Raw genomic sequence first — 27,232 nt, forward strand, 5'->3', positions numbered from 1 at the left:
CTTGAGTATACACCTAGAAGTGGAACTGCTGGGTTACATGATAACTCTCTGTTTCACATTTGGAGCCACTGCAAGACTGTTTTCCAAAACAGCTGCACTATTTTCCATTCCCACCAACATACTATGGGGTTTCTGATATCTCCACATTCCCACCAACACTTGTATTATCTTTTCTATTCTAGCCATCCTTGTAGGTGTGAAGTGCTAGCAAATACTGGTTTTGATTGGCATTTCCCCAATGGCTAATGATGTGGAGCATTTTTTCATATTATCGTTTACTTTTATTTATTTATTTATTTATTTTTTATCGTTTACTTTTAAAGGCATTTTGGGAAAGAGAGGAATGTTTGATGGACTGTGTTCAACTTGGAACACGTAGTTCATTTGAACAGTGACAGGAAAATTTTTCTTCTAAATATTTGAAAACACATAGAACAGTGTCAAGTCTTTATGAACATGTACAGTGATCTCTTTCCATACATTTTTGCATGTTACAGTTACTGTGTGATTAAGGGACGGTGAAATGCTGCCCTGAAATTGCTCTGCAAGATTACTTCTTCTGTGGAATTGAGGAAGTCACTCAGTGGCTCCTCAGGGTTGACGATAAGGCACAGGAGAACTGATTGTCAAAGTCTCTGAAGCTCAGTGCCAATGTTACAAATACGTCTGTGGTGAATATGTTCCACAGGGGATAAATATCAAAGAAATGTGAGAGCTTTGACATGGGCGTATAGCATATGTCCAAGAGATGAATGGCAAGATGTTTAAATGGGCTTCTTCACTTTAGTGTAAAAGATGGGATGGATCACATCTGCTAAATGATAATAGAGCAAGTTGGGTGAAGGATATGTGTGAAGTTATACTGCTCTATCTGCTCTTTTACATGTTTAAACATTTCTGTAGCAAAATTGTTAAAGAAATATAAGATACTGAGTGTCTCATATAGACAAGGAAGGGTGAAGGAGGATATCTGGCAAGGGTGCATGAGTCCACCAAGACTAGAATTTAGCTATCTTTCAATAAGGACATTTTAGGAAGTAGATTTCCATTGAAATTGGGAAGGAGACATCTTTCCACATAACAGGAAGGAAAAGGAAAATGAGAAATGGAAAAATGTTTTTTGGAAGGTTTTTGTTTTGTTTTGTTATGTTTTATGAAATGCTGCCATGTCACGGCTTGACTGCTCCTCTGTGAATGGTGGTCCAGCACACCTACTAGGCAAGTGAATCTGGCCTAAGTTTGAGGAATGTGAAGGAAATTTAAAATAGATCAGAGGGATGCCTACATGGCTTACTCTGTTAAGTGTCTGCCTTCAGCTCAGGTCATGATCCTGGAGTCCTAGGACTGAGCTCTGATCAGCAGAGCCTGCTTCTTTCTCTCCATCTGCCACTCCCCGTGATTGTGCCCCTGCTCTCTCTCAAAGAAGTGTTAAACAAATACATCCGAGTAACACTGGGGAGAGAATGTACTAAGGAAATAGTGACTTAACTCCCTTTATTTGCTTATGTGTCAGGAAGACTGGCATAACCATTTCTGGAGTGAATGAATGAATTCCAGGCACTGCTGGGGCTGACTTTCCTGTGGCATCAATAGACCCAATTTTGAGATGTGAGACATAGTCCAATAGTAATCAGTTACTTACTGAAAGGCATTTCTAGAAAAGGCAGAGAGACAAGATTTTGCCAGATAGGAAGAACTGAAGGGGATTGACAGGGTGCACTTGTACTGGAGGCTTTTTTTTTTTTTTTTTTTTTTTTAATTGTTGGTGGGACACATCCCCATAGGAAGCCTGCGTCTCCCTCTGCTTAGGTCTCTCATGAATAAATAAAATCATAAAAGAGTTGACGTGATATCACGTTATCCACAGATGTTAGAGCCTGCATTATGTCATCACCTCCTCAGGTTCCCTGCCTGAGGCCCCATTCCACTTACAGTCCCTCTCAGGGCCGCGGGCACACTCTTTCTTTCTGTGGCCCTAAGGTTCAGACACTATTGGGTCAATGATAACCCTGCACAAGAAGATATACTTGTGGTAGTGAAAGAGGTAGCCGACTTCTGGTGTTTTGTATTAGCCCTGAACAGTCATGTGTCTCTCTAGACTACCTCAGGTGCTCTCTAGGACACCCGCCCCAGTTTTGAGTCCCAGTCTCAAGTGGAGTTGCCTTCTCTCCAGAACCCTACTGTAAGTGTGCTTATGTGTGCAGGCTTGGCTTAGAAAATGCATTCCATGGAGGTCCATGGTAAGCCCCACAATATCTCTACTCGGTACACAGTCTGGAACTCAACTCAAGTTCATAAGTTGCAGGTCTTCTGGGGGAGACCTAACATGGATCCACTAAGGCCATGAATATCAAAGGTGGTACCTCCCTCCTGATAGGTGAACTATCCATACTGAAGGCAAGATCTTATACACTGCCCCCAAGCGTGGAAGAAGAAAGGCACCAAGATTAACTTCCCCAAAAAGGGATGCCATGCCTGAGCTTCTGCAGGTATTGAGTACTGGAGGGACAGCCCCATGCCGTTTCGGTATAAAGCATCAGTAGGCTGTGCTGTGCTCCAAACTGCCTCAAAGATGTGGTGCCTGGAACAGATTGAAGAAAAAGTGGAGCAGGACGTGGTCATGATAGGGGGGTGATGAGGCATAAACCTTCGTTCCACCAGCAAGGTCACTCCTCCACCTCTTCATTTCGTTTAAGGCATCTTACCCTGGGAGGAGGTGTCTGCCTGAGAGCTAATTGATGCTTTTTCTCTGCGGAAAATGAGGAAACGCCCAGGGAAGGGAAGCACTTCCAGTGGAAACCTCCATGTCAAGTTTAACATGATCCACATGACAGATGCTTAAGCAGCATCTCTGTTCGTAGACTCTATCCCAACCATCCCAAGATCAACTGGGATAACATCCCCCCACCAAACGCTCCCATTCAGACTTTACCCAGCTGTGGGATCGTCTGGTCACTGAATTCTAAGTAATGATTATGCCACTGTACCACAATAACTGTGAAAGAGAAACAGTGGCCTAATCGTTATTTTCTGAAACTATACCTGTCTTTGAACCTCCTCAGGTATAGAACAGTTGCTCTAAAGGGTATAAAACACTCAATGAGGAGAAAGGTGTGGGATGCTAAACGTTTTCAGTCAGGCCAAGCTAAGGCACAGGAGACAGAGCCCATCTCCTCACACCTCATCAGAGAGGAAATTGGCTTTTGGGGGCACATGATAGTTCTCAAGAGCTAAAGGACATTGGTCACCTTTCAGAAGCCAAAGGGAGCAATCAAAAACAGCTGAACTAACTCCTTCCTTTCCATGAGCACAAGCCCTGAGTTACCCAAAACCCATGCCCCCAGTGCAGTACACAGAAAAGACACCACTATTAGAGAATTATTTATTGGAGAGTATCAATATTCATAGGGGATTGTTTGGGGGTGGGAAGTCTTCCCACCCTGGAGATTCTGGAGAAAAGTTTTATGTCTAAAGAGCAGAGACAGACCTCTGAACACAGAGCTTTTAGCAGCCAAGAGATTGGCCGGAGGACTCTGGCCACCTGGATGCCTGCTGGTGGGGGTTGGGTGGGGCACAGGCTCCCTGTGGGGCATGGATAGGGGATACTTCTGACACAACACCTGGTCCTTAAATGCCACAGTTTCTGGGGACATCTCTCCTTCTCTCTGATCTGTCCAATACTTCTAGAATGACCTTGGCCACCATAGACAACTTCTTGGTGGCAGGACTTGGTATCTGTCTCTTTACAGGAGGGACTCCTGTGGTTGAAAGGATGCCCCTGGACAGACTGTGCCTGGGCCTCTACTTGTGCTTTTGGCTGAGTTTTCCCTAACTTGGTTGGGGAGGGTAGGGGCTGTTGAGGGCAGGTGATATCTATTGCATGCCTGCACCCCATTTCCTCCTCTAGAACCTTCCCACCAACTGTCATGATTTTCTTATCCTTGGGCTCATGCCCGGCCCCAGCTTCCCTTGCAGTCTGTGTTGGGGGCCATCTGTTGGCTGGGAGAGTCTGTCTCTGACTTCCCTGCCTGTGGTGTCATGTCTGATAGGTAGAAAAGTCTGTCTTCCTTCCTTAATTCTCTGAACATCCTCTGCAAGCTCATGGTTGATATGAGAGGGTGATCCCCTTGGGATTCTCTGTTCTCCCTCACCCATAGTTGAGGTGGCAGGGAGAGGACGATCCAGGATGGGGCCTGAGTTTGCTATTGCTGCCTTGTCTCCAAGGAGAGATTTAGAATTTACCTCAGAAATCAGGTTTGTTGAGGAACAAAAGCTAGAATGAGTTGAGGCTTCTCTCAATTTAAAGAGCTGTATGGATTCAAGGACCCTGGGGGGTAGACCCCATATCATCCTCATACAAAACCTTCTAATATGGGCTTCCAGCATTTCTTGTGCACTAGATTCAACAAAGCTAAGCTCCTGGAAGGTATTCAGGGTGTAGTCTTCACCCACTGATGGTGGCAAACTTCTCTGTTTTATTTCAGTGTGGGATTTCTTCGAAAGAAGCAACATCTGCTTCATAGTATGCCATCAATTATTCACAGTCCCAGGGAGCCAACCCTCATTGATATCCTCAAACTTTTTGCTCAAGAGTATTTTCAGGACATTTTCATGTTGTCTCTGACCTGCAGTGTCCAAAGACATTGGATATTTCTCTGATGCGCTCCTAAATTCCTTCTCAGAATCTTACCCCAGATCGTTATCTGAAGAGTTCTGACTGAACAGATGATCTTTGGGGCCACTCCCTGGGTTGTGTCCCTCATCTTTCCACTTGTCAATGTTCCGTAGATGAAGCAATTCTGAATCCCGCTCATAGCTTTTAGATTCACTCAGGTTACTGTGACTCTTAGAGATCCATGTGCGTCCACGAAAGAGCTGGCACTTAAGTGTCTCTGAAGAATCACTCGGAGGCATCATCAGTGACACAGACTCAGATCCTGCGTGGCAGGCCCCACTGGTGTTGGATGAGCCTCATTCTAAGGTAATGCTCTAGCTCCTTTCGAAGCTCTTCACTGAGAGGAAACAGCCCAGGAAGGATAGAGATTGCAACATGGGCCTGGGAGGCTGGGCATTTAATAGAACGGTTAGGAGCTGAAGGACAAAAGTCCTTGTTGGATCTTTGGACCACAGGGGGTAAACCCCACACACTTTCCTGTTGCATCTGCAACACATTCCATTCCAACCTTTGCATTTCAGAGGATAGGAGAGGCTCTGATTGTGCTAGGGTCTGTGAAAACACACTCCACAGATCTTAATCTGGGGTAGAGGACCAGATGGCAGGAGTGGGAGTGGGGATTTAAGATGTGTTTGGGGCTGGATCTGAGGGATAGGTTGGGACTGGTTCTCAGGCAATGGTAGAGGAAATGGATGGGGAACTACTGGAGATTCCTGGCCTGTGGAGGTATTCGAGATCCTACTGAAAATAAGGATTGAGGAACAATCATCCGAATCACAGGCAGCAGAGGACAAGGACTCACTATGCAAAGTTGGGAGACCCCAGAAGAGCTGGATAGGAGTTTGCTGTAAATGGCCCTCCTCTAAGGTTGTAGGATATGGGGGCTGCCGATGCACAGGCATCTCCTTTGATTGGTCTTTGCTGCTCCAGATAGGAAGCAAGTCTGACAGGTCAGGCTTATAAGCTATTGACCCCAGCATTTTCCCCAATGAATTTGGTGGGTAGTCTGGCTTAAGGTTTTTTGGAAGAGAAGAACCCCCTTTCATGTCCTTCCACATCAGGAGGTCACTCTTCTTTTGGACTTGTTTCTCCAGCAGGGCCAGGACATCGGGGCTGAGAAGTGAGAGGTTACCAGGCTCTATAAAGTTGGCTGCAGGGTCACCCCTGGAAGAAGCCTCTGAAGAATGGAGGGCCAGAAACTCTTGAGGGAAGTGACATGGAGCCAAGGTTGAAGGGAAAAAGTCTCTGGCATGAGTTTGCCACCGAGGGGAGTCTGAAATTGACAAGCTGGAGTGGTCAATACCTGTGTTCGTTGTGACATAAGTAGATAACCCACCAGGGCTATCTGCAGATGAGCTCTCTGGAACAGGCTTCACTGTGATGGAAAATGACTTAGACTGAGTTGCAGTTATACTGCGGTCTGGTGGTGATACAGACAGGGTTGGTGATGCTTGGGGACAAGCAGATGAATCAGTGGGATTTGTTGTTTGGGAGTGCTCCGGTAAGGGGTTGAAGATGGTATTCAGAGACAAGTTGGCCTCTGGTTGGACAAGAGAATCCACTGTCTGAGCGTCATGTGGTGGGACTGGGGGAAAGGCAAGGGGCTGGGGTGAGAAATGGTCCATAGGGAATTTGGAATGCAAGGGAGGAAAATGCTCTGGTGGCAAAGAATCACCCGGTGGTGAGGGTGGAAATAAGTCAGTCAAGGGGGTCACTGGGTTAGGTGAGAAGATGGAGGCAGGTGGTGGAGAAGGCTCAGACAGGGAAGCTGATATTAGGTCTCCTGGAGGGACTGCTGAGAAGGCAGGGGACAGAGTGAATGATGAGTCAGTCACAGGAGCTGTGGAAGCCAAGAAAGTAGCATCTTCCAGGGCCCCCGGGAACAGCAGTCGATTGATCTCAGCAGTTTTGCCATTACACACCTCACAGAGGGGTCTGGACATAACAGTTGACGAAAGTAGATGGTATCATGATGCCGGCCTAGGGGACTGCAGGAGGCAGGAGGTACAAAGCTGCAACCAGGAGCACAACAAGGGGAGGACATGCTGGCCTGGCAAGGGAGGGGCCACCTGATGCCTGCTGCCCTTTCACAATGCCCCACATTTATGAATTCACCATGCACTCAGTAGCCTTCACTCCCAGGCCTTCATTCACATACCCCCCCACCGTTACTATGGCTAACGCGCCCCCTCCCGCCCATGACTATGGAGGCTGCATATCGAATCCCTGCAATTGCTTAAAACATGCTCCAAGAGGGATCAGGATAGAAGGGGAAAAACTGGTCACCTTCTTAAAACAGCGAGAAGTTTCCGTGTCTTCTCCACTTCTCCCTGGTAGCATCTGTAGTCTGGGAAACCAGGAGAATGGGTTAAATGCAGTGAAGGGAAGAGCCTATGCATTAATACAGGAATCCCTTAATGTCACACCCTTGGGATATTAAGGTCTGAAAGCCCCAATAATCAGTAGATGAGGTCAAATGATCAATATGTGAACCAGGTTAGTATTAGCCTGCGTCATGTAGGAAGTATTTTCATGCACATTATCTCATGTGATGCTGAGATGACCTCTGTGAAGCACACAACATACACACATTCCTCGGGGAGGAATCTACAGTATCCATGAGGTCACAAGTCTTTCACAAATAAGGGCCAGAAGTTCTGACTCTTGACATCTCACACGGCCACCTCGTGGACAACCCTCCTCGCCCAGGTCCATCACTGCTTCATGCTCTGGGATGGGCAGAATAGGGAATCTAAGGGTCTCGGGCTCTGAGTGCTCTCAGCCCTCTGTTTCTGAGGGGACTATCAGCCAACATCCTCAGATCATGGACCTGGCCCTTACCAAAAGGACAGCAAGGGTCACCCTTGGAGAGCTCAGGTGGGATAGGCAGAACCTTACCTTTCAGTGGCCCGCCTTTCCTCCTCCTCTTGGCTCTGCCCTGACCCTAGAACAAAAATAAAAGAATGAAGGGTTGGGACTCCTCTCGCTCTCACTCTTCCATCAGAAATGGAGACACTATCATCCAAGAATAGTAGGGATAATTTTAATTAATAGAACTGTGTGTTCCTTGCAAAGGTGATAAAAAGTTTTCTATTTACCCTGGATAATTGAAAGGACGACTTTGTGAGGCCCACAGCTGATATTCTCAGTCAGAAGTCCTTCGATCAAGGAGGACATAGAACCTGAAGCCTGAACTCACATCTGTGTTCCCTCAGGGCAGGACCCTGTGTCCTATGACATAGCTCTGACTTCAGTCTGTTCGCAGACACTCAACACTGTGCTCCAGATCGCCCAACACAAAGGAAGACTTGGTCGACTAATGCCTGATATGGGAATGTGACTCATGGTCAGGAGCTACAGAGCTTTCTTCTGTCATATGGATTCCCATACTCTCTAAATAACACAATGTAGGATGAGAGAATCCCTGAGTGTGGGATTTTATTGAAGACTCGCCACCACATCAGATAGCCTGTGAGTTACAAATAGAAACCTTAGTCCTTCCTTAACCCTTAGCCCTGCTAGATCTCCTTTCCTAGAGGAGTGACAGTCCATTCTTACCTTAGACTTCCCATCTTAAGTGTCTCTCTGATCTTACCACACTCTTGGAAGTTGGGATAAGAAATGGAAACCATAATAATCTGGGTTGATGGGCTCCCCCAGAATTCCTTAAATTGTGGATGGATTATTTGGTTCTCCAATGTAGAAAAGGAATCCCCAGCAGATAGAAGAGGAGCAGAAGGAGCACTCCATACACATAAACAGACAGGTAAAGTTAGGGTCAGTCTCTAAGCATGTAGAGACAGAGCTCAGACATGGTTCAGTATCGCGATTCAGAAAAGGAAAACATTCCCGTTTTGAAAATCCTTTTTCTGAATCACAATGCTGCCTGTAGGCAACTGAGCTCTGAGTGTGCAGATGCAATATATATAGTCCACAGGCTTACAGCACAGAGCACTGAGGAGTCACAAATGGTTTCTGAGGGTGTGGGAGGGAACAATCAGGAGGGTGTTGGCAGCCTCTCCCTCACCTGCCACCCCAAAGAACTCTTTACATCCTACCTCAGTACTTCAGGTCTCCTTCCTATCCTGCAATCCTAATATCCTCCTTTCATCATATCATACACATCCGTATATGTACTTTTCCACTTGTTCCATTATTGAGTCCCCCTTGACCTTGTAGAGAACTTGGTTGGTGTCTTACCAGTTAGACCGCCTGAGAAGTGCATGTCTACCAGGAATTTTTACTTGGACCCTGACAGTTACTCTCAGGATCACCTATGTACTCAAATTCCCCAGTCCTCTTGAATGTTTTTGCCTACAGGGAACCAAGAAATAGACCCTGAAGTCTTGTACGTGTTCCACAGCAACATGAGTGGTATTTTACCCAAGACCTGCCAATGCTTCAGTTAGCTTGTGAGTTTCAAATAAGAAACCTTCGTCCCTCCTTAACCTTTAGGCCTGCCACATCTCTTTCCTACAGGAGTGACCGTCCAATCTTTCTTTACACTTCCCAATCGAGTTGTGTCATTGGCCGTACCAAACCCTCTGGGAAATTGAGATTAGCAATGGAAACCCTAAGAATCTGGGTTGAAGGCTCCCTGGGATTCCTTAACTTGTGGATGGGTTTGGTTCTCCAACAAGGAAATGGAATCCCAACCAGACACCTCAGGAGCAAAAGCAGTACTCCCCACACACAGAGGAAGAGGAAAAGACCATCAATATCCAAGAATGTGGAGCCAAAGCTCAGAGATTCTTTTCTTCCGCTATTCAGAAATGTGAAAACATTCCAGTTTTCAATCTCCATTTCTGAATCCCAAGGCTGCCAGTAGGCAACTGAGCTCTGAGTGTGCAGACTCTGAATATATATACTCCCGAGGCTTACATCACAGAGCACTGAAGAGTCACAAATGGTTTCTGAGGGTGTGGGAAGGGACAATCAAGAGGTTGTCCACAGCCCCTCTCCCAGCCACAAGTCCAAAAACCTCTCCACCCTTCCTCGGTCCTTCAGGTCACCACTCGACCCTGCCATTCTACTTTCCTACATATCATCCTACTTTTCTACTTTCATCATATCATACATGTCCCTATATGTACTTTTCTGCTTCTTCCATCCATTAATACTTGGGTTCCTCCTTGACCTTTTGGAGGCCTCTGTTTGTGTCTTACCAGTTTGACTGCCTTCAAAGTGCATTGTCTACCAGGAATTTTTACCTGGACCCTGACAATTACACTCAGGATCACCTATGTATTCAAATTCCCCTGTCCTCTTGAATGATTTTGCTTTCAGTGAACCAGAAAAAGTCCCTAAAGTCTTGTACATGTTCCACAGCAACATGAGTGGTATATTACCCAAGACTTGCCAATGCTTCAGAGAACCTGTGAGTTTAAAATAGAAACCTTCGTCCCTCCTTAACCCTTAGGTGTGCCACATCTCTTTCCTACAGGAGTGATCGTCCATTCTTTCTTTACACTTCCCAATCGAGTTGTGTCATTGGCCGTACCAAACCCTCTGGGAAATTGAGATTAGCAATGGAAACCCTAAGAGTCTGGGTTGAAGGCTCCCCAGGATTCCTTACCTTGTGGATGGGTTTGGTTCTCCAACAAAGAAATGGAATCCCAACCAGATACTTCAGGAGCAGAAGGAGCACTTCTCGCACACAGACGAACGTGAAATGATCAATCTGTAAGAATGTGGAGCCAAAGCTTAGACATCTGTCTTCTCTACATTAGTTCCCTAATAGTTATACAAATCCCTTGTCAGTGACTTGGGGCAATGTAATAGAAATCCTGTAGACTGGGTCATTTAAACAACACACTTTTTTCATAGTTTTGCTGGCTGGGAAGTGCAGGTTGTGGGCACAGGCAGATTCAGTGTCTGTTGTGCCCCACTTCTTGTTTCAGAGACAGGTACCTCTTCTCCTTACAATCCTCATGGGGCAGAAAATACGTCAGAAGGGATTTCTGGGGTCTCTTTTCTAAGGGTACAAATCCCATTTATGAGGGCCCCTTTCTCATGACATTTCCTAAAGCCCCCATATCCTAATACCATCACATTGGGATGTGATTTCAACATAGGAAATTAGGGTTTCAACATAGGAATTTAGGGAGGAGCACAAATGTACAGTACATATCAGTCCTCAAAGGCCGGGATAGGTTGCAGTGTTCTAAGCTATTGATCCCCTCAGTCTTCTGGTGGCAGAGTGGGGCCCAGGAGTGTCCCAGCCTCGGTGCAGAATCTCGTCTTGGAGAGTCTCACCGGATGCCCTTGTGAACCCTCTAAACATAATCTTTTTCTAAGAGTGCCTTGCCATGAGAAAGGGTTGAGAAGCTCCACCCTATGTCACCATCCCATCCCCAGGTATGTTCAAATTTCAACGACCTGTGACACTTTTTCCAGGCTTCTTTTGTAAGGTTCAAATAATCCCAATAATTCCCTTTACTCCGCCTACATATTTCAAAACTCTTTATCTTCATGACTGCTGTCCTCTGAACTGCCTCCTAACTTCTCATGTCTTTCTTAAACTGTGAAGCCCTTTATTTGACACCTCTGACCTAGCACTATTAACTTGATCTATGAAAGGGTAGGACAGCCTTCACCCTGACCCAGCAGAGTCTCCTTTCAATTATGCAGGAACAGGTAACCTGCCTGGAAGGTAAAATCTACCAAGAGGTGTTGCTCCCTCCTCACCTTGACATGCAGTCCCGGCCATGTTTTCATTTCATAAATATTTACTTTTGGAAACCAAAAAGACACAAGTACCTGTAAGTCCTGGTCTCTGTCCTTAAGGATATCATGCTATTCTAGGGAGAGCATACACAAGCCAAGGATTACATAAGTACACAGGACAGGCATCCTGGCGCATTTGTGAATTGTCAGCTGATCCCTGGGACAGATGAGCAAAGTGACAAGTACTGAGGGTCGTATGCTCAAACATTATGCTCCTTAGAATGGCAACTCTGCATGTTGAACCTCTCCTAATCTTCTAATACAAATTAATGATTCTTGGGACGCCTGGTTGGCTCAGAGGTTGAGTGTCTGCCTTCGGCTCAGGGCATGATCCTGGAGTCCCGGGATCGAGTGCCATATTGGGCTTCCTGCATGGAGCCTGCTTCTCCCTCTGCCTGTGTCTTTGCCTCTCTCTCTCTGTGCCTCTCATGAATAAATGAATGAATGAATGAATGAATGAAGAAATAATCTTTAAAAAAATGACTGATTCTTTGAGAAGATCTTCAAAGAAAGGCTTTTCTCCTTTAAAAGTGCCTATTTTGGCTAGATATCCTTATGAACATTTATGTGCATTGAGTTAAAACATTTTTCAGAACCCAGTAGAAGTTCCTTCAAAATTGAAAGGAACAAGACATTAAAGGTACATTAGTTAGATAGATAGATAGATAGATAGATAGATAGATAGATAGGTAGGTAGATAGATAGCCACCAAAGCTACCTCCTCTTAAATTCACTAAGGGAGTTTCACAGCACTTAACTTCTCTATGCTCGTATCAAATGTAAATGATTTGCTAATTTATAAAGCATTTTACTGGAGCAACCTCACATTTGCCCCATGATGTAAGCAGGACAGGTATCATTATGTCCCTATTATAAAAGAACAAAACTGAAAACTCAGAGAGGGTGACTTCTCTAGATCACTCAGCTACTAAGCAGCAGAACGCTGACAAAGAAATCCCCAATGCTCTCAACACCTCTATTTTAAACAATATTCAAAAACGATTTCCAAAACAGTCACCCTATTTACTCCTAAATTAAAGCAGCTCTGTGACTAAGAATATTCACTTTGTCCAATAAATCCTGGCAAATTTGTGAAGAGAAGTTCTCTTTATTACTCTATCACCACATTAGGTACTTTTTCCTTTTCACTCTTGGCACCAATGTCTACATTGGTTTTCTCTACTACCCTCTGAAAACCTGCTTTTTTTGGTATAACTCTCAGTAAGGTGTAAATGAATAACAGATTTTTAAATTTTTAAATGCCTTCTCAGGAAGGCATCTCACACACTTTACATACATCTTACCCCTAAGCCTTATAAGAAAGCTTTCACAGGAGCATCTTAAGCAGCCATCCAGAGATGGCAGGGATGGCCTCTGATACAGTGAGATCTTCACACCAACTCCATGACAACTTTCCAGCTGACCTGTGTCACCACATAAGTCTGGTCCTGGATTTCATACTGCACTTGGTTATATGGTCTCCAAGGAGGATTATTTTCCAAAAGCTCTAGTAGAATAATTTGCTTCTATTTCAAGAGACTCCATATAGATAAGTCTAGATAAGCCATTGCCTTAGGATTTCCATATGCTCTCCATTTTTAGGGACAGTCCTCAGTGCTCCCTCATTGCCATCTCTATCACTGTCCCTGGGATCAGCCACATGGGGACAGCTGCTTTCAGGCTTGAAGAACAGATTCTGGGGCAAAATCCTTTAAAACTGTGTTTAAAACAGTAGCTAGCTGTAAGATGTCTCTCATCCATTCACACACTAAACTTATTGAACTCTACTATGTTGCATTGGATATTTCCAGTAGAAATACCAACAAAACAAGGTATTGCCTCAGCCCTTGAGCAGGTAATAGTTTAGTGAGACCTGCAAACAACTATAATAAAGTGATATGAATCTTTTTTTTTAAGTGATATGAATCTTAAAGCAAGTAGGAATAAGAACACAATGGAAACACAAATAAAGTAGTAATTAATTCTGTTACCAGGAAGGAGAAGAGAGAAGGGTCAGGGAAAATTTTATAGCTGGTGCCAAGTAAGATGAGCCTTGTGAGCCACTCACAGGATTTCTTCCTCTTCCTCTCCCTCTTCTCCTTCCTCCTCCTCTTCTTTTCCCTGTAGACTTTATTTTTTATTTTTTATTTTTTAATTATTTTTTTAATTTTTTAGATTATTTTTTTTTAATTTTTTATTTATTTATGATAGTCACAGAGAGAGAGAGAGAGAGAGAGAGAGAGAGAGAGACATAGGCAGAGGGAGAAGCAGGCTCCATGCACCGGGATACCGATGTGGGATTCGATCCCGGGTCTCCAGGATCGCGCCCTGGGCCAAAGGCAGGCGCTAAACCACTGCGCCACCCAGGGATCCCTAGACTATTTTTTAGAGCAGTTTTAGGTTCACAGCAAAATTGGTCAGAAAGTGCAGAGTTCCCATATGCCCTTCTGCCTCCCTACCATACACAGAACCTTCCCCCTCTCAATATCAGGAACCAGCATGGGGCATTTATGGCATTTATTGCAATCAGTGGGCCTACCAGGACACCTCACATCATTCTCGCTCAGTCATAGTTTACATTACAGTTCACTCTTGGTGTTTTACATTCTATGGGTTTGAACAAATATATAATGCACTGTATGCTCCATTATAGTATTATGCAGAGCAGTTTCAATGCTTTGAAAATCATCAGTGTTCTGCCTCGTTATCCCACCTTGCCCCTCTAATCTCTGGAAACCACTAATCTTTTACTGTCTTCAGAAGTGTTTTGAGCTTTTTTTTTTTTTTTTTTTTTTTATAGTTTTTATTTCTCCATGAGAGACAAAGACTGAGAGGCAAAGATATAGGCAGAGGGAGAAGTAAGCTCCTCATGGGGAGCATGATGTACAAATCAATCCAAGGACCCTGGGATCACCACCTGAGCCAAAGGCAGACACTCAACCACTAAGCCACCCAAGTGTTCCCAGAGTTCCTTCCAGAGTGTCATCTAGTTGGAATCCTACAGTGTGTAGCCTTTTCAGATTTACCTCTTTCACATCATGATATCAATTTAGGCTTCCTTTCATGTCTTTTCAAGACTTAATGCCTCATTTCTTTTTAGCGCTGGATAATGTCCATTGTCTGGATGTTGATTTATCCTTTCACCCTTTGAAGGACATCTTTATATAGTTCCCAGTTTTGGCAACTATGAATAAAGCTCCTACAAACTTTCTTTCTTTTTTTTTTTTAGACCACTATTGAGTCTTTTTTTTTTTTTTTTACTATTGAGTCTTAATGTGTACGTACCATATAATTCACCCATTAAAAGTGTGCAATTGAGTGGTTTTTAGTGTACTCAAGAGTGTTGTGCATTCACCACCACAATCAACTTTAGAACATTTTCATTTTTCTAAAAAGAAATTCATTCCCCATGGGTTTCTTTCACCTTTCAATCTTCTCATTCCTCCTGCCTCCACCCTACATTACCCATTAATCCACTTTGTCCATTGATTTGTCAGTTCTGGACATCTCATATGAGTGGAATCATACAATATGTGGCCTTTTGTATCTGCCTTCTTTCACTTAGCATAATGTTTCATGGTTCATCTATGTTGTTGTTTTTTTTTTTAAAGATTTATTTATTTATTCATTCAGAGAGAGTGAAGAGAGAGGCAGAGACACAGACAGAGGGAGAAGCAGGCTCCATGCAGGAAGCCCGATGTGGGACTCGATCCTGGGTCTCCAGGATCACACCCCAGGCTGCAGGCGGCGCTAAACCGCTGCGCCACCGGGGCTGCCCGGTTCATCTATGTTGTAACATGTATCAGTACTTCTCTCTTTTTATGGCAAATCATATACCATTGTATAGACATACCATGTTGTATTTAGAGATTGAGCAGTTGAATATTTGAGCTGTTTCTACTTTGACTTTTATGAATAAATCTGCTACTTCTGTACATGTTTTGGTGTGGATGTAGGTCTTCATCATTGCTCGCTTATTCATTTTTATGGTAACTTAAAGTCATACTTCCTGTAAGCTTGTTGCTTTCTGAGATTTGAATATTAAAACCATATTAGATTCCCTATAAAATGAGATTTCTGGGGTCTAAATGCAACTTTTATCAAGTATCTGGGGGCATTGATTTGCCCTCCTGGCAACATTCCCAAAATTAGCCCTTGAATCAGGAGGGATGATGGGGATGCATAATTTTTAAAAGTAATGAACACCTTATGTTCTCAAGGATCTATTCTTAGAAACTCAGAAAAGGGAATGGGAAGAGTAAATGCACTCCAGCCAGAGGAAACACGAGAAACCTAGAACATATATAAAATACACGTCTGGTCACACTAAAGCATGATATGTTCCAGAGAATGAGAATAGCAAAAAATTAGGCAGAAAAGGTAGAAAGGGAATCAACTGTGACAGCTTTTACATGACAGTTTAAGACACTTGAACTTTGTATGGAGGGCAGTGGGAAGCTCATAGCTGGAAGAATTACACACTCTGTTTGGAGGATGACTGTCAAAAGAGAAGCTGGTTGAGAGTTCATGAGGAAATATGCAAGTTCATCACTGTATCACATAAGATTCCCTTGCAGATGATAGAAAACCGGATGAATCCTGTCTTGCTTCATTTCAATTTATTGACTTATATTTCTCTGCAATATAGGAGTAGATCGAGCTTCTGACTCCCTACCCCTAGGTTCTGTCTCCCAGTGTTGATTCATTCTCAAGACACTTCTTACTTATAGTGCTGAGATGGCATCCAGCCAGGAGAAACAGACTTGTCCCAGTGTTCTCGACTTGAGTCCCACCATTCAGGTGAATGGCACCAGCTCAGGTCATAGGAACACTCCTGAGATCATTACTGGGAACCGGATAATACTATTGGGCTGGTCCTAGCCAGTGCTACTCAAACTGTGGTTCATGCATCGATACTGGTTCTCACATCCTTGTTACCATCTGCAACAAGTATAGAAACTGAGGAGGGTTAGAAAGAAACTTCTATTGCAATTTGACAGTAATTGAGTCTAATAATGAAAAATTGTGGCTTATATTTATTTTGTTTGTCTTATTTTGTGTGTCATTTTTTCAGTAATTTCTTTGCATCATTTTCTTTTATGCAAGTTATCAGTCCATTGTGTCTGGGGGAGTAGAGAAGGAAGCAAACTGGTCCCTCACCAAATGTCTGAGAAACTATGGTCTGATGTAAATGCTCCATTGTGAAATCTGGGAGTGAGTCAGCATTTTGAAAGCACACAGGGAGACTTTGGGAAGCTCCTTCTTTCCCTTGTGCCATGAGAGGGGGCAAAAATAAATGTCTGCTATAATCATGAGTCCTAATTGGAGAGGGAATGATACTCCCAGGTTTACTTCACCTCTTTCATTTTCTCATGCATTCTACGTTGACCTGCTCTTCTTTAGAGTCCCTGATAAGAATTAACTCTGCATAAGCTCTGGGTATGGCCATTTTAAGAAGCTAAACATTCCATCCACATTCACCTACCCTTCCCTTTGGAACTTTTATGACTAGAATCAAAGCATTTGAATGGCTTTCCTAAACCATTAGGAGAAAAACGATGTTGAGTGAGACTAACACAAGGTAATTACTAAACTGAGCTGAATTCCTTGGCCATGCTTTTGGCACTGAGTTCTGGAAACCCCAGAGCCCTATAAGGGGTCTAAAGGAAAAAAAAAATATGCTGAAGACAAATTTCAGGGATCTCATTTTCTCATTAAAAATACATTTAGAAAATTGTTTCAGGTTAACTTACTAGGGCAGTTCTATGGCAAGGAAATGTGTGCAACAATTTGGCAAATGGCAGCTTCTGTTAGTTTCTCTTTTAAAATAAAATGGAAACAATAAAAACAATTAAAAATAAAATTTAAAAACCATAATCTGAAAGAGAATTTTGATTATTTTTCTAATTAAAGCTCTGCAATTAAAGTTATGCTGGAGAACAACCTTTTTTGAATCTCACTGTCCACAAAGGGTGAATACAGGCACAGATTTGAAATGTGTGCTGCACTCAGAGCTGGAAATGACCTTGGAGAACCTTCTAGTCTGGCTTTCTCTTTTTATAAGTGGGAAACTGAGGCCACAGCAGGCTTACTTCTTCCCTCCATAGTTCTCTCTTTCATGTGTGTGTGGGCCTGTACGTATGTGTGTATGTGTGTATACGTGTATTTTCTCTCAGAAGCCTTGGAAACTTGGATTCTGCACAGTTTTAACATAATTCAGACACACTATGTAGGACTCCTTTCTTTCTGGAGTCCTAACACTTTCTATATGAAGACAGTTGTTCAGTAAGCACCAAATTTTACCCAGTGCTGCCTCAAAATGTGAAGTTTTTGCCTAAGTGAGCTTTACAAATAATAGAGGGAGTAACTTTTTGTATGTGAAAATCTAATGGAAATCTAATGTATGCCTTCACATGTTCCACCAACAAATAAACTGAATATAATGTTCCTTCATGACTCAAGCTTGGTCTAATAAACAGCTGTGATATTCCAGAGGAGCTGGAGTATAAATTTCAACATATAGACACAAATGCACACTGGCCCCAAAACCTACCATCATAAAAAAAATAAATATCCATCACTTAGAATTTAGTGGATTCCTTCTTTTTCATATATACACAGTGGTTGTTTATCAAATCCATACAGAGTATAAAACTGACCTATGACAGAATGACCTTTAGCAGGGTACAAGACTCTCCTTAAGAGTTAATGTGGTTTAGGTCACCCCTGCAGGGGTGAGGGAGGGAACTCTAAGGAAAAATGGAACAGAACAAACTCATGTTTGATGGGTACTAAATATGTGCCCCAAAGTCTCACTCATTTCATTTCTTAACTCTCTGGTGAGGGAAGAAATATTTTTCTCATTTTACAGATAATGGAACTCAGGCCCAAGAGACTAAATAACTTGCCCCAGACCACAGAGCAAAAGGTAAAAAGTGAAGCTATGACCGAGCTTGCCATGGTCCCAGGCCTGCATCTTCACTCCACACCACACTGTCCCAGAGAGCAGAGCCTCTGGGCCTCGGGCCTTCCTGCTTCTCTTTCATTATCATACTAACAGTCATGTTTTGTGATAGAGCAAAAGCCCCAAAACTTCCTGGGTTAAAACAAAGGACATTTTGTTTGCTCACAGTTCTGCAATCTGGGCCAGGCTTAATCAGGTAACTCTTCTGCTGATCTTATCAGTGGTCACTTATATGGATGCAGTCCATTGGTGGGGCCTGGGCTTGGCTGGGCTTTCCTCCCATAGCCTCTCCACATAGCTCCAGGAGGGTCACAGAGTCCTCTATAGAGCAGATCAGGGCTCAGAGCCCAGAAGCAGAACTTCTCAGGCTTCCCGTATAGATACAGGAAGTAGTACAGCATCACTCTGCCACTTCTAGACTGAATAAGTCACAGTCCCTGTTCCAGTTCAAAGACGGAGGACTACATAAGGGCAAATACAGGGAGATGTGATCACAGGGACTCAGCAATGTCACAGGGGTCACCCCCAACACTAAAGTTTGCTATGTTTTCTGTTCCTTGTCATTTTATGTCTAGTTTTCCTCTCTTCTCCTGTTTCTCCACTGTCCACTACTCATTCTTGGTTTTCCTGCATTGAAACTGGCCTTCCTTAGCCAGCTGCAGAGGATTCTTACCTTCACATCCGTGAACTGACCAAACTCACATCATGTCAGCTCTGGTCTGCAGGTCCTCCTTCTTTGCAGCTCAGCTGTTTTACCAACAGTTAACCAACCACTTTGTGGGTTTTGGTTGCTGTTTTGCTTTGCTTTTGCTTTGCTTTCCCACCTGGCTCCAATGCTGGAAGTATAGCTTAAAGGGAAAGAAGACATTCCTGAGTCAAGAAGCAACTTAAGTGAATATATGTCAATGCTTTGCCCTTATAAATACAACCTAGAACTTGTGATCTGTAGTTTTACCTGCAAGAAGGCAAGATGTTGGGTTCAATGGCCAAGTCAACAAATCAACGGTACATGTTTTACATGCCTTAAATTTCCTTAGCCATCATTCACCAGGGCAGAGAAAGAAGGAAGGGTCACAGGAATCAGATAATTCTGATTACAATTCTGGTTCACAGCAGGTTGCTTCTTACATGTGGCTAAAATGAGATCAGATTACATTTCCATTGAATTGTTCAACCTGTCTGATCACTGCTTTCTGCTATCAAGAGAGATTCAAAAGTACCAAGAATTAGCCTGAGCCAAAACAGGCTGTGCAGTTACCACAGCATAAGAAGGGCAAAGCTAATGAGAAAAAGAATTTTGAAAACACGCAGGTGAAGATCCTTGCAGATGGGATCATGTGTTTCCATTTGAAGTCCTAGGGAATTAAAATGAAAGTGAAAATAAAAGTTTAAATGTGAATTATCCTTCAAGAGTATCTAAATTCATTCACTGACAATTTTATCATTGTTTCTTTTATTCTTCTCCTAAGGCCAGTCTTTTAATCCTTGATTGTTGGATTATATATAGGCCAGATATTTAGGTGCAAAAATGATGGGAATTAAGTTCAATTTGGCTATTTATACATCTAAATTGCTCAAGTGAAGGAGGCAACAGAGATAAAATGTCTTCATTATTATTTTAGATTAATTCATTGACTCTAATCTTATCTGTGCTCTATAGTCACAAACATCAAAAGTTGATTGAAAATGTGCATAAATTCATACATAAATGAATTATACATGAATTTATTATAACCTTCATGATTTACACAAATCCAATTAACATTCTATGAAACTTCTGGAGAATCTGACTAGATTCTGAGGTTTTCAGGATGAAAAATATGTTTATCACAGAAAATTTTGAAGAAAGAATATGAGATGGGACTAGCCACACTATATATTTAAATTTAAATATAAGGTCGTATCATTGAAATAATTTACTACTGAAATAAGAAACAATGTACAGATACCAAACATAGACTAGAGCTAGTGCAGAAATAGAATTAGATCTGTGTATGAATTTGCTAGAAAATAAAAATGACATTACCAGAAAGGAACTTGTACAGGAGTAACTAGGTAGGAAATTTAGGGAAAATAAAATTAGTTTAGATGCAGCCATCATAGTGTATAACAAAAGAAGTCCAGGTACATCAAAAAATAAAATATTTAAAAATGCCCTTTTTCCAAATGCCCAAACAAGGTGATAGATTTGTGAATTTAAAACCCAGGATGATCTCATAATCAGTCTCATAAAACCCAGGATGAGTAGTGCCTGGGTGGGACACTTGGTTAAGCCTTTGTCTTTGGCTGAAGTCATGATCCTGGGATCCTGGGATGGAGCCTTGCATTGGGCTCCCTGCTCAGTGGAGAGTCTGCTTCTCCCTCTCCCTCTGCTGATCCCCCTTCTTGTGTTCTCTCTCTCTCTCTGCCAAATAAATAAATAAGATAATTTTTCAAAAAACCAAGATGACCTTCTAAGCTTAAAATCATTTTAAGAAATCATAAAGCAAAAGACCCAACTGGTAAGATTACATAAAATTTAAAACTACTTGTTTTAAATAAACCGCTACTTTTAAAAAAGCAGACTGGGAAACTTACTTTCAGGAAATTTAGCAAAAAATTAGCATCTTTAAAAAAGGCAGAATTTCACTACTGTAACAAGAGAGGACATTTTCATATTTATTGTTTGTTGGTGAATATTTTTTGCCAATGGCCTTTGTTCAAGGCAACAGAATTAATCTCCTTAAAACTCCAATTCCTTATGACATTTCCTTATTACAAGAGTATAGTGATTCGATTGCTTACCATTCTCTGATCTCAGCCATTTTCGTACATATGCCCTTGACATATCCCTATACCATCTGCACCCAGTATTTATTTAATAATTTTCTTTAAATCAACTCTGTTTCACCTAAATAAACCCACTTTGTCCTAACCAATAATTTCTATGAAATTGTTAGATGTTAAATTTAATTCCACAAACTTTGAGCAAAGCAGATGATCTGACCCTTCACAATGTGCGTGAGCCTCCTCCAATCTGGTAAAGGACTTAAGAAAAAGACTGAGGTCCTCTGAAGAAGGACTGCCTCCGGACTGCCTTAAGATTTAAGACTGCAATATCAGCTCCTGCTGGAATTTCCAGCCTGATGGCCTGCACTGCAAATTTTGAACTTGCCAACTTCTATATTCACAAGAGCTGACTCCTTAAAACAAATGCCCACCATTACTCCTCTGTCTGTCTCTTTTTCTGTGTATGTGTGTGTATGTGTGTATGTGTGTGTGTATTCATATCCTATCGGTTCTGTTTCTCCAGAGATCTCTGACTAACACCCTTACCAGCCTTCGGCAACACTGACTTTCCAAATTACATTCAAATGTCTTGGCCTGGATGCCAATGCTTACCTTAATCTAGCTCTTCCTTCCTTTTCCATGTCCACTTCGTGTGACTTTCCAATGTGTCTCTGCTTTTTTCCAGCTGATCACCTCACATCTATGTTTTGCTCAGCATTCTGTAGACAATGCCTTGACTTGCCTAGCCTCCCCCATTCCTTTAGGGCCTGGATAGATTTCCACAGAAGGAGCTAAGGAAGAAATAAGAGATAGAATAGGATCCTCACGCCTAGAAATATATAAAACCAGCTCTGGCAAGTAGGGTTTCATCTCACGTGCCAATTCTGACTAATTGGTGGCAGTTACTTGGAAGATTTTAAGAAGGATTCAGAAGCTACCTATGTCAGAAAGAATGTAGGGATCTACTAGTGATATCTGACGGTAGAAGGGGAAGAAGGGCCAGAGTGATAATAAACCTTATATGTAATTGCCACCTCTGGCTTGGTTATTAAGGAAACTGGCCAAGAGTATTTTCCTGAGCCCTTTCCAATGCCTATTCAAGCAAGGTATTAGATCTATAATTTTTTTTTTTGCAAAAACTAATCTACATTTACATATGTAGGGAAAGTCAACAAGAGCATTGAGATAAATGGAGGAGTACATTTGCCTCCTAAAAATATTCTTCACATAATACCAAATGTTGAGACAGAATTTGCCTGCTGGGGCAAGTAATTTTGGGAATACAAAAAACCCAAGATGCCAGCTTAGCTATTCCTTGACCATGCTGCCCAGTACCCAGACATTGGGCCCTCCTCATAAATCCCTTTGCCCCAATTCTCATGGGACAGCAAAAGTTGAATTGGTCCCTCCCCCACATCCCTGTCTTTCCATCCCTGAATTGCTTAAATGAGAGCAGCAGCAACCCTCTTCAGAACACCAGGATCAGAGTAATTGATACAGATCTTCCTGAAAATCAATAAAAAACCATCCTAGTAGAAAATCACCCTATGTCTGGTTTTCAGTGGTTCTTTCCCATAGTCTTTCAGGTTGGGGGTGAGGGTAGCAGGATTATTTATACAGCTGAATTAAGTTACTTTCTTTCATTCTGGACTTGAGCACTTCTTTCCAACAGGACAGTGTGAGAGGCACTAAAGATACAAAGAGAAATTGTGTTTGGTCTCTGCTTTCAAGGAGCTTCTAGCATAGTCAATAGTCAAAGAATATAGAGAAACATATCTTAGACCAAGGTCAACAAACTTTTTTTGTAAAATAATAAATGTTGTCAGCATTGCAGGTCATGTGCTTTCTGTTGCAACTGCTCAACTGTGCTGTTGTAATAATAATAATAAAAAAAAGCCTTGGATAGTACTTAAATAGATTGTCATGGCTGTGTTCCAATAAAAATCTGTCTACAGAAAAAGGCTGCTGGCCAGATTTGGCCTTTAGTTTGCTAATCACTGACTCAGACTTATTGGAAAATTAGGACCTGAGATGAGTATCTCTCAGAAGAAAAGGTTAAAAAAAAATGGATCCATTTTTGGTTAGTGTGGCTGTTTGCATAATCAGAACCTTATTCCTTATGGTGATTTTAAAAAATTTATTAAAACTCCAAACAAGATCTATGGCCATCTCCTGTGAGGAAATAAAGCAATTATATTTAATGTTAGAATGGCTTTATTCACTTAAAAATATTTTTAATTCAAGATTTGCCATGGTCATAATACATTTAATGAGGAACAATTGCTAAATATAAAAATGATGCTATAGACATCCACAGGGCAGAGTGGAGAAAGCCCTAGAGGGAAATAAGAAAAGTCTCATTGAATGTGCATGGTGGAAATGTGTCCCTGTCATGTACAGAGTTCTTAATTTTTCAAATCCTCATGGAATATTCTGGAAAAATCACCCTTGCCCCAAAACATCAACCAAGGTTTCCTTTCTCATTTTTGTCCCCTCCAGCAACTAGAAATTAACTGAGCAATAGGGCAAATAAAGAAGTCTGGGGAAAATGTGGTGGAAGATCAGAAAGTACACCTAATATTAGTACTAATGTTAGTTCTAATGAAATCCTGGCCTTACAGAAAGAACTGTTTCCAAGAAGTTGATTTGACAAGTCCATTGAATCATGAAGGCTTTGGGGCTATGGAGCCACCAGCTCAGCTTGTATGACAAAGCAACTTATCTCACAAAGTCTATCGCACTTTTCCTCATTGATATCATTACACTTCATAGTGTCTTAAAGATTATGAAGAAAAGTACTCTTTGTTTCACTGTGAAACCAACATCCAGTCAGATTCAGCTTTGGTCAGTAGCACAATCACCACCATCATTCACAAAATGACTTTCATTTCTAGAGGCAACAATAGAAGCAAAACTGAGGAAGTGAGGGACGCCTGGGTGGCTCAGCGGTTGAGCGTCTGTCTTCGGCTCAGGTCGTGATTCCAGGGTCCAGGATCCAGTCCCACATCTGGCTCCCCATAGGGAGCCTGCTTCTCCCACTGCCTGTGTCTCTGCCTCTCTCTCTGTGTGTCTCTCATGAATAAATAAATAAAATTAAAAAACAAAAACAAAAACAAGGAAGAGGCCACCTGGCAGATTTCACTTCCATATCACTGATGCCCCTGATCTTTCCCTGATACACAATTACCTTTATATTTAAATCCCCATCAAAATATTCCACAGATGTCAGTTGATAAATATAATATATCTTTTACTCCCAATTAGGTATTTATCTACATTTTCAAAACAGGACTCCTAAAGTCCAAAGCATCATTACAGCTCTAGTATTGTTTCCTAATGGCAAAACTCCAAGTGTCATGAGTGATAAAATGACTTTATTAAGCAAGGGAAACAGGTTCTTTTCAAACTGTGACTAGTTTCACAAGCACTTATGAAACAGTCTTCATAGATTGACTGTTGTGGGTAACCAGCTGTCCACTCACCGTATCAAACATGTTTCTCACAAATTTAAACACAAATTGTTATGTCATTTTAGGCTATCCAGTGGGTCTAGTTAACTAAGTTTCTTTCTGTGTTTACAAAAAGCCTCACTCTCAAGAATGTGAAATAAAACAAGAAACATGCATCTCCTGGTTGCCCACTCTATTTATTATATAGTGCTAGATGCTGGGAACACTAAGAAATGTGAGGCATGATTCCTGTCCTGAAGTAGTTTGTGTGGTCAAAACAAAAATAAATAGTAAAGCAAATCATTCTTTGATAGGTATAAGTCCCTACAAAACTGCAATAACACAGTCACCAAACTACTCAGGTTTTTTTGTTTTCCTTTGTTTTGTTTTTACTGGTTTCCCATTGCACTTAGAATAAAGACACAACTTCTTAATAAGATTGATGAAAATTCTTGGCCCTAAGTGACAGTCTTTTCTTGAGCCATAGATCTACTTGCTTTCTCTACTCTGTACATACGATCCATCTTTCAGTTCCTTGTTCTTGCCATATTTCCTCCCACCTCAGGGCCTTTGAACAGGCTTTTTCCCTTTTCCAGAGTGAAGGTTCTTCACTCTGTTCCCTCCCTAGATGGTTTCTTTTCATTATCAGCACTTATATCAGCTTTTAACCTCCCACCCCCACCACATTATGTGCTTTCATTGCCTCCATAGGCTTATCCTTGGTATTCTTCACTGCAGCAAATCATCATAATTTTGTATTTCATATAATTTCATATAATTTTGTATTTCATATAATTTCATAATTATTGTATTAATATATTTCTCTTACCTCAAAGCTCCATGAAAGCAAGGACAGTGTGTATTTTTAGCTTATCACTGAATCACTTATGTTTAGCATATAATCAGGACCCAAAAGATATTTGTCTGAATAAATGGATGAACAAATAAATAAATATCTGAATTTATATAAATAAATCTATATATTTTTATTTGATAATAATAATTTAATATATAGTCATTAAAGTCTAAAGTTCATTCAGCAAATGTTTAAAAATTCCTATTATGTACATGGCACTCTGCTAGATACTGGAATATAAACATAAAGACACTGTCCCTCTCCAAGCTGCCCGCTGAGAGATACAAACAAGTAAACAGATCATTACCACCTAACATATGTTATAGGGAAGAGAGGTTCAAAGTGCCATGAGAACACCAGACAAGAATTAACTGTGTCTGGGGCAGCTGAAGAAGACTCCTAAGGTTGTGATATTTGAGTTCTTAAAGAAGAAACGGAAGCATAATGGGTAAACTAGTGAGAGAAGGTATTCTATTCCATGAAGAAAATAAAATGTGAGAGGCACCTGGGTGGCTTAGTTGATTAAGCATCCAACTCTGGATTTTGGCTCAGGTCATGATCTCAGGATTGTTAAGATCAAGCCCTGTGTCAGGCTCCACACTGGTTGTGGAGCCTGCTTTAGATTCTCTCTCTCCCTTTCCCTTTGCCCCTTTAGCCCCCACTCTCTCCCTCTGTAAAAAAAAAAAAAAAAAAAAAAAAAAGAAGAAGAAGAAGAAGAAAAAGAAAAAGAAATGGAACATGAAAAGAGTTGAAAGATTTGAAGAGGTTGGGATAGGCATGGAAAAACAAATCGTTTGGTACCACTGTGACTGAGACATGTAGAATGGGAATGACTTGAGATGGGGTGGAGACTCTAGGCTGAGGTACAGTGATGAGGGCATGAGAATCTGAGGTAAGAATAACCTGCCCAAGTGGGACAAAATGGCAGTTGGTGGCAGGTACAGAACAGAGGCTGGCAAAGGACTAAAAAAGAAAAAATTGCCTCCGTGGGAACAATGGGGGATATCTGGGAATCAGGGACCTCCTTGACTGGACTCACATCTTCAAAATTACACTTCCTAATGATAATAATCACGTGGCTGTTAAAATACACATTCTAGGAACATATCCCAACCCCTCTGAATCAGCATCCCCAATGGAACAGATCGGAAATCTGAATATTATTTTTTAAGACTTTATTTCTTTATTCATGAGAAACACGGATAGAAAGGCAGAGACACAGGCAGAGGGAGAGACAGGCTCCATGCAGGGAGCTTGATGTGGGACTCGATCCCGGGACTCCAGGATCATGCCCTGAGCCAAAAGCAGAAGCTCAACCACTGAGCCACCCAGTTGTCCCTGAATTATTGATATTGAGGAGGCTTGAGAAACTTCTATTCCACCTTAATGCAAGGCTCACCACCCTTCTTCCCAGCACTGTCCATTGGCCTATCAGGGGTGTGGCTGTCCAAGAAAAGGACTTTTCAAAGATGACTTGCTTTCCTTTCTCAACTTTAGCTTACAACATAATGATCCTTATTTCCAATTTAACAATAAAATATGACTGCTAGTGCAGGGAAAATACAAATATAGTCAACACACACAGTAGCCAACAATTGCATAAGCTACTGGAGAAAAAAAAAGTCAGCTAATTGTGCACGAAAGAAAGAGAAACTAGACTCTGTGCAGAAGGAAGAAAGCCCATGAACTTCTTCCATTAGTGCAGTGGGCATGGGTGATTTCTTGGGTCTTCAAATCCATTTGCTTCTCCCCAAGTGACTATCAAGTCACCAGTTGGTCTCCATGAGTTGTGT

The 27,232-nt window shown here is 41.9% G+C and overlaps 1 protein-coding gene and 1 long non-coding RNA gene across 7 annotated transcripts in view; one reads left to right on the plus strand and one right to left on the minus strand.

Moving 5' to 3' along the window:
• Positions 1–27,232, minus strand: part of LOC102155844 (spermatogenesis-associated protein 31D3-like) — a 190,299-nt gene that overhangs the window by 12,622 nt on the left and 150,445 nt on the right. For 2 of the 6 annotated variants that reach the window (XM_038527002.1, XM_038527000.1), the window contains 4 exons: positions 19,039–19,213; positions 10,251–10,355; positions 7,574–7,619; positions 6,962–7,022 (listed from right to left, as the gene is read on the minus strand). In XM_038527002.1, coding sequence (XP_038382930.1) covers positions 6,962–7,015 — 54 coding nt within the window. In that variant the 5' untranslated portion in view covers positions 7,016–7,022; positions 7,574–7,619; positions 10,251–10,355; positions 19,039–19,213. Of the gene's footprint in view, positions 1–6,961; positions 7,023–7,573; positions 7,620–7,773; positions 8,210–8,233; positions 9,467–10,250; positions 10,356–19,038; positions 19,214–21,746; positions 21,926–27,232 lie in introns of those variants that run through there. The other 4 variants (XM_038527001.1, XM_038526998.1, XM_038527003.1 and 1 more) reach the window with 4 other exon arrangements.
• On the plus strand, positions 7,263–10,422 carry LOC119870826. The gene is made up of 3 exons (XR_005354077.1): positions 7,263–8,146; positions 8,996–9,087; positions 10,119–10,422. It is a non-coding gene; the product is annotated as an uncharacterized LOC119870826 (long non-coding RNA).

Source organism: Canis lupus, chromosome 1 (assembly GCF_011100685.1).
Source record: "Canis lupus familiaris isolate Mischka breed German Shepherd chromosome 1, alternate assembly UU_Cfam_GSD_1.0, whole genome shotgun sequence".
In the NCBI taxonomy this organism is placed as follows: domain Eukaryota; kingdom Metazoa; phylum Chordata; class Mammalia; order Carnivora; family Canidae; genus Canis; species Canis lupus.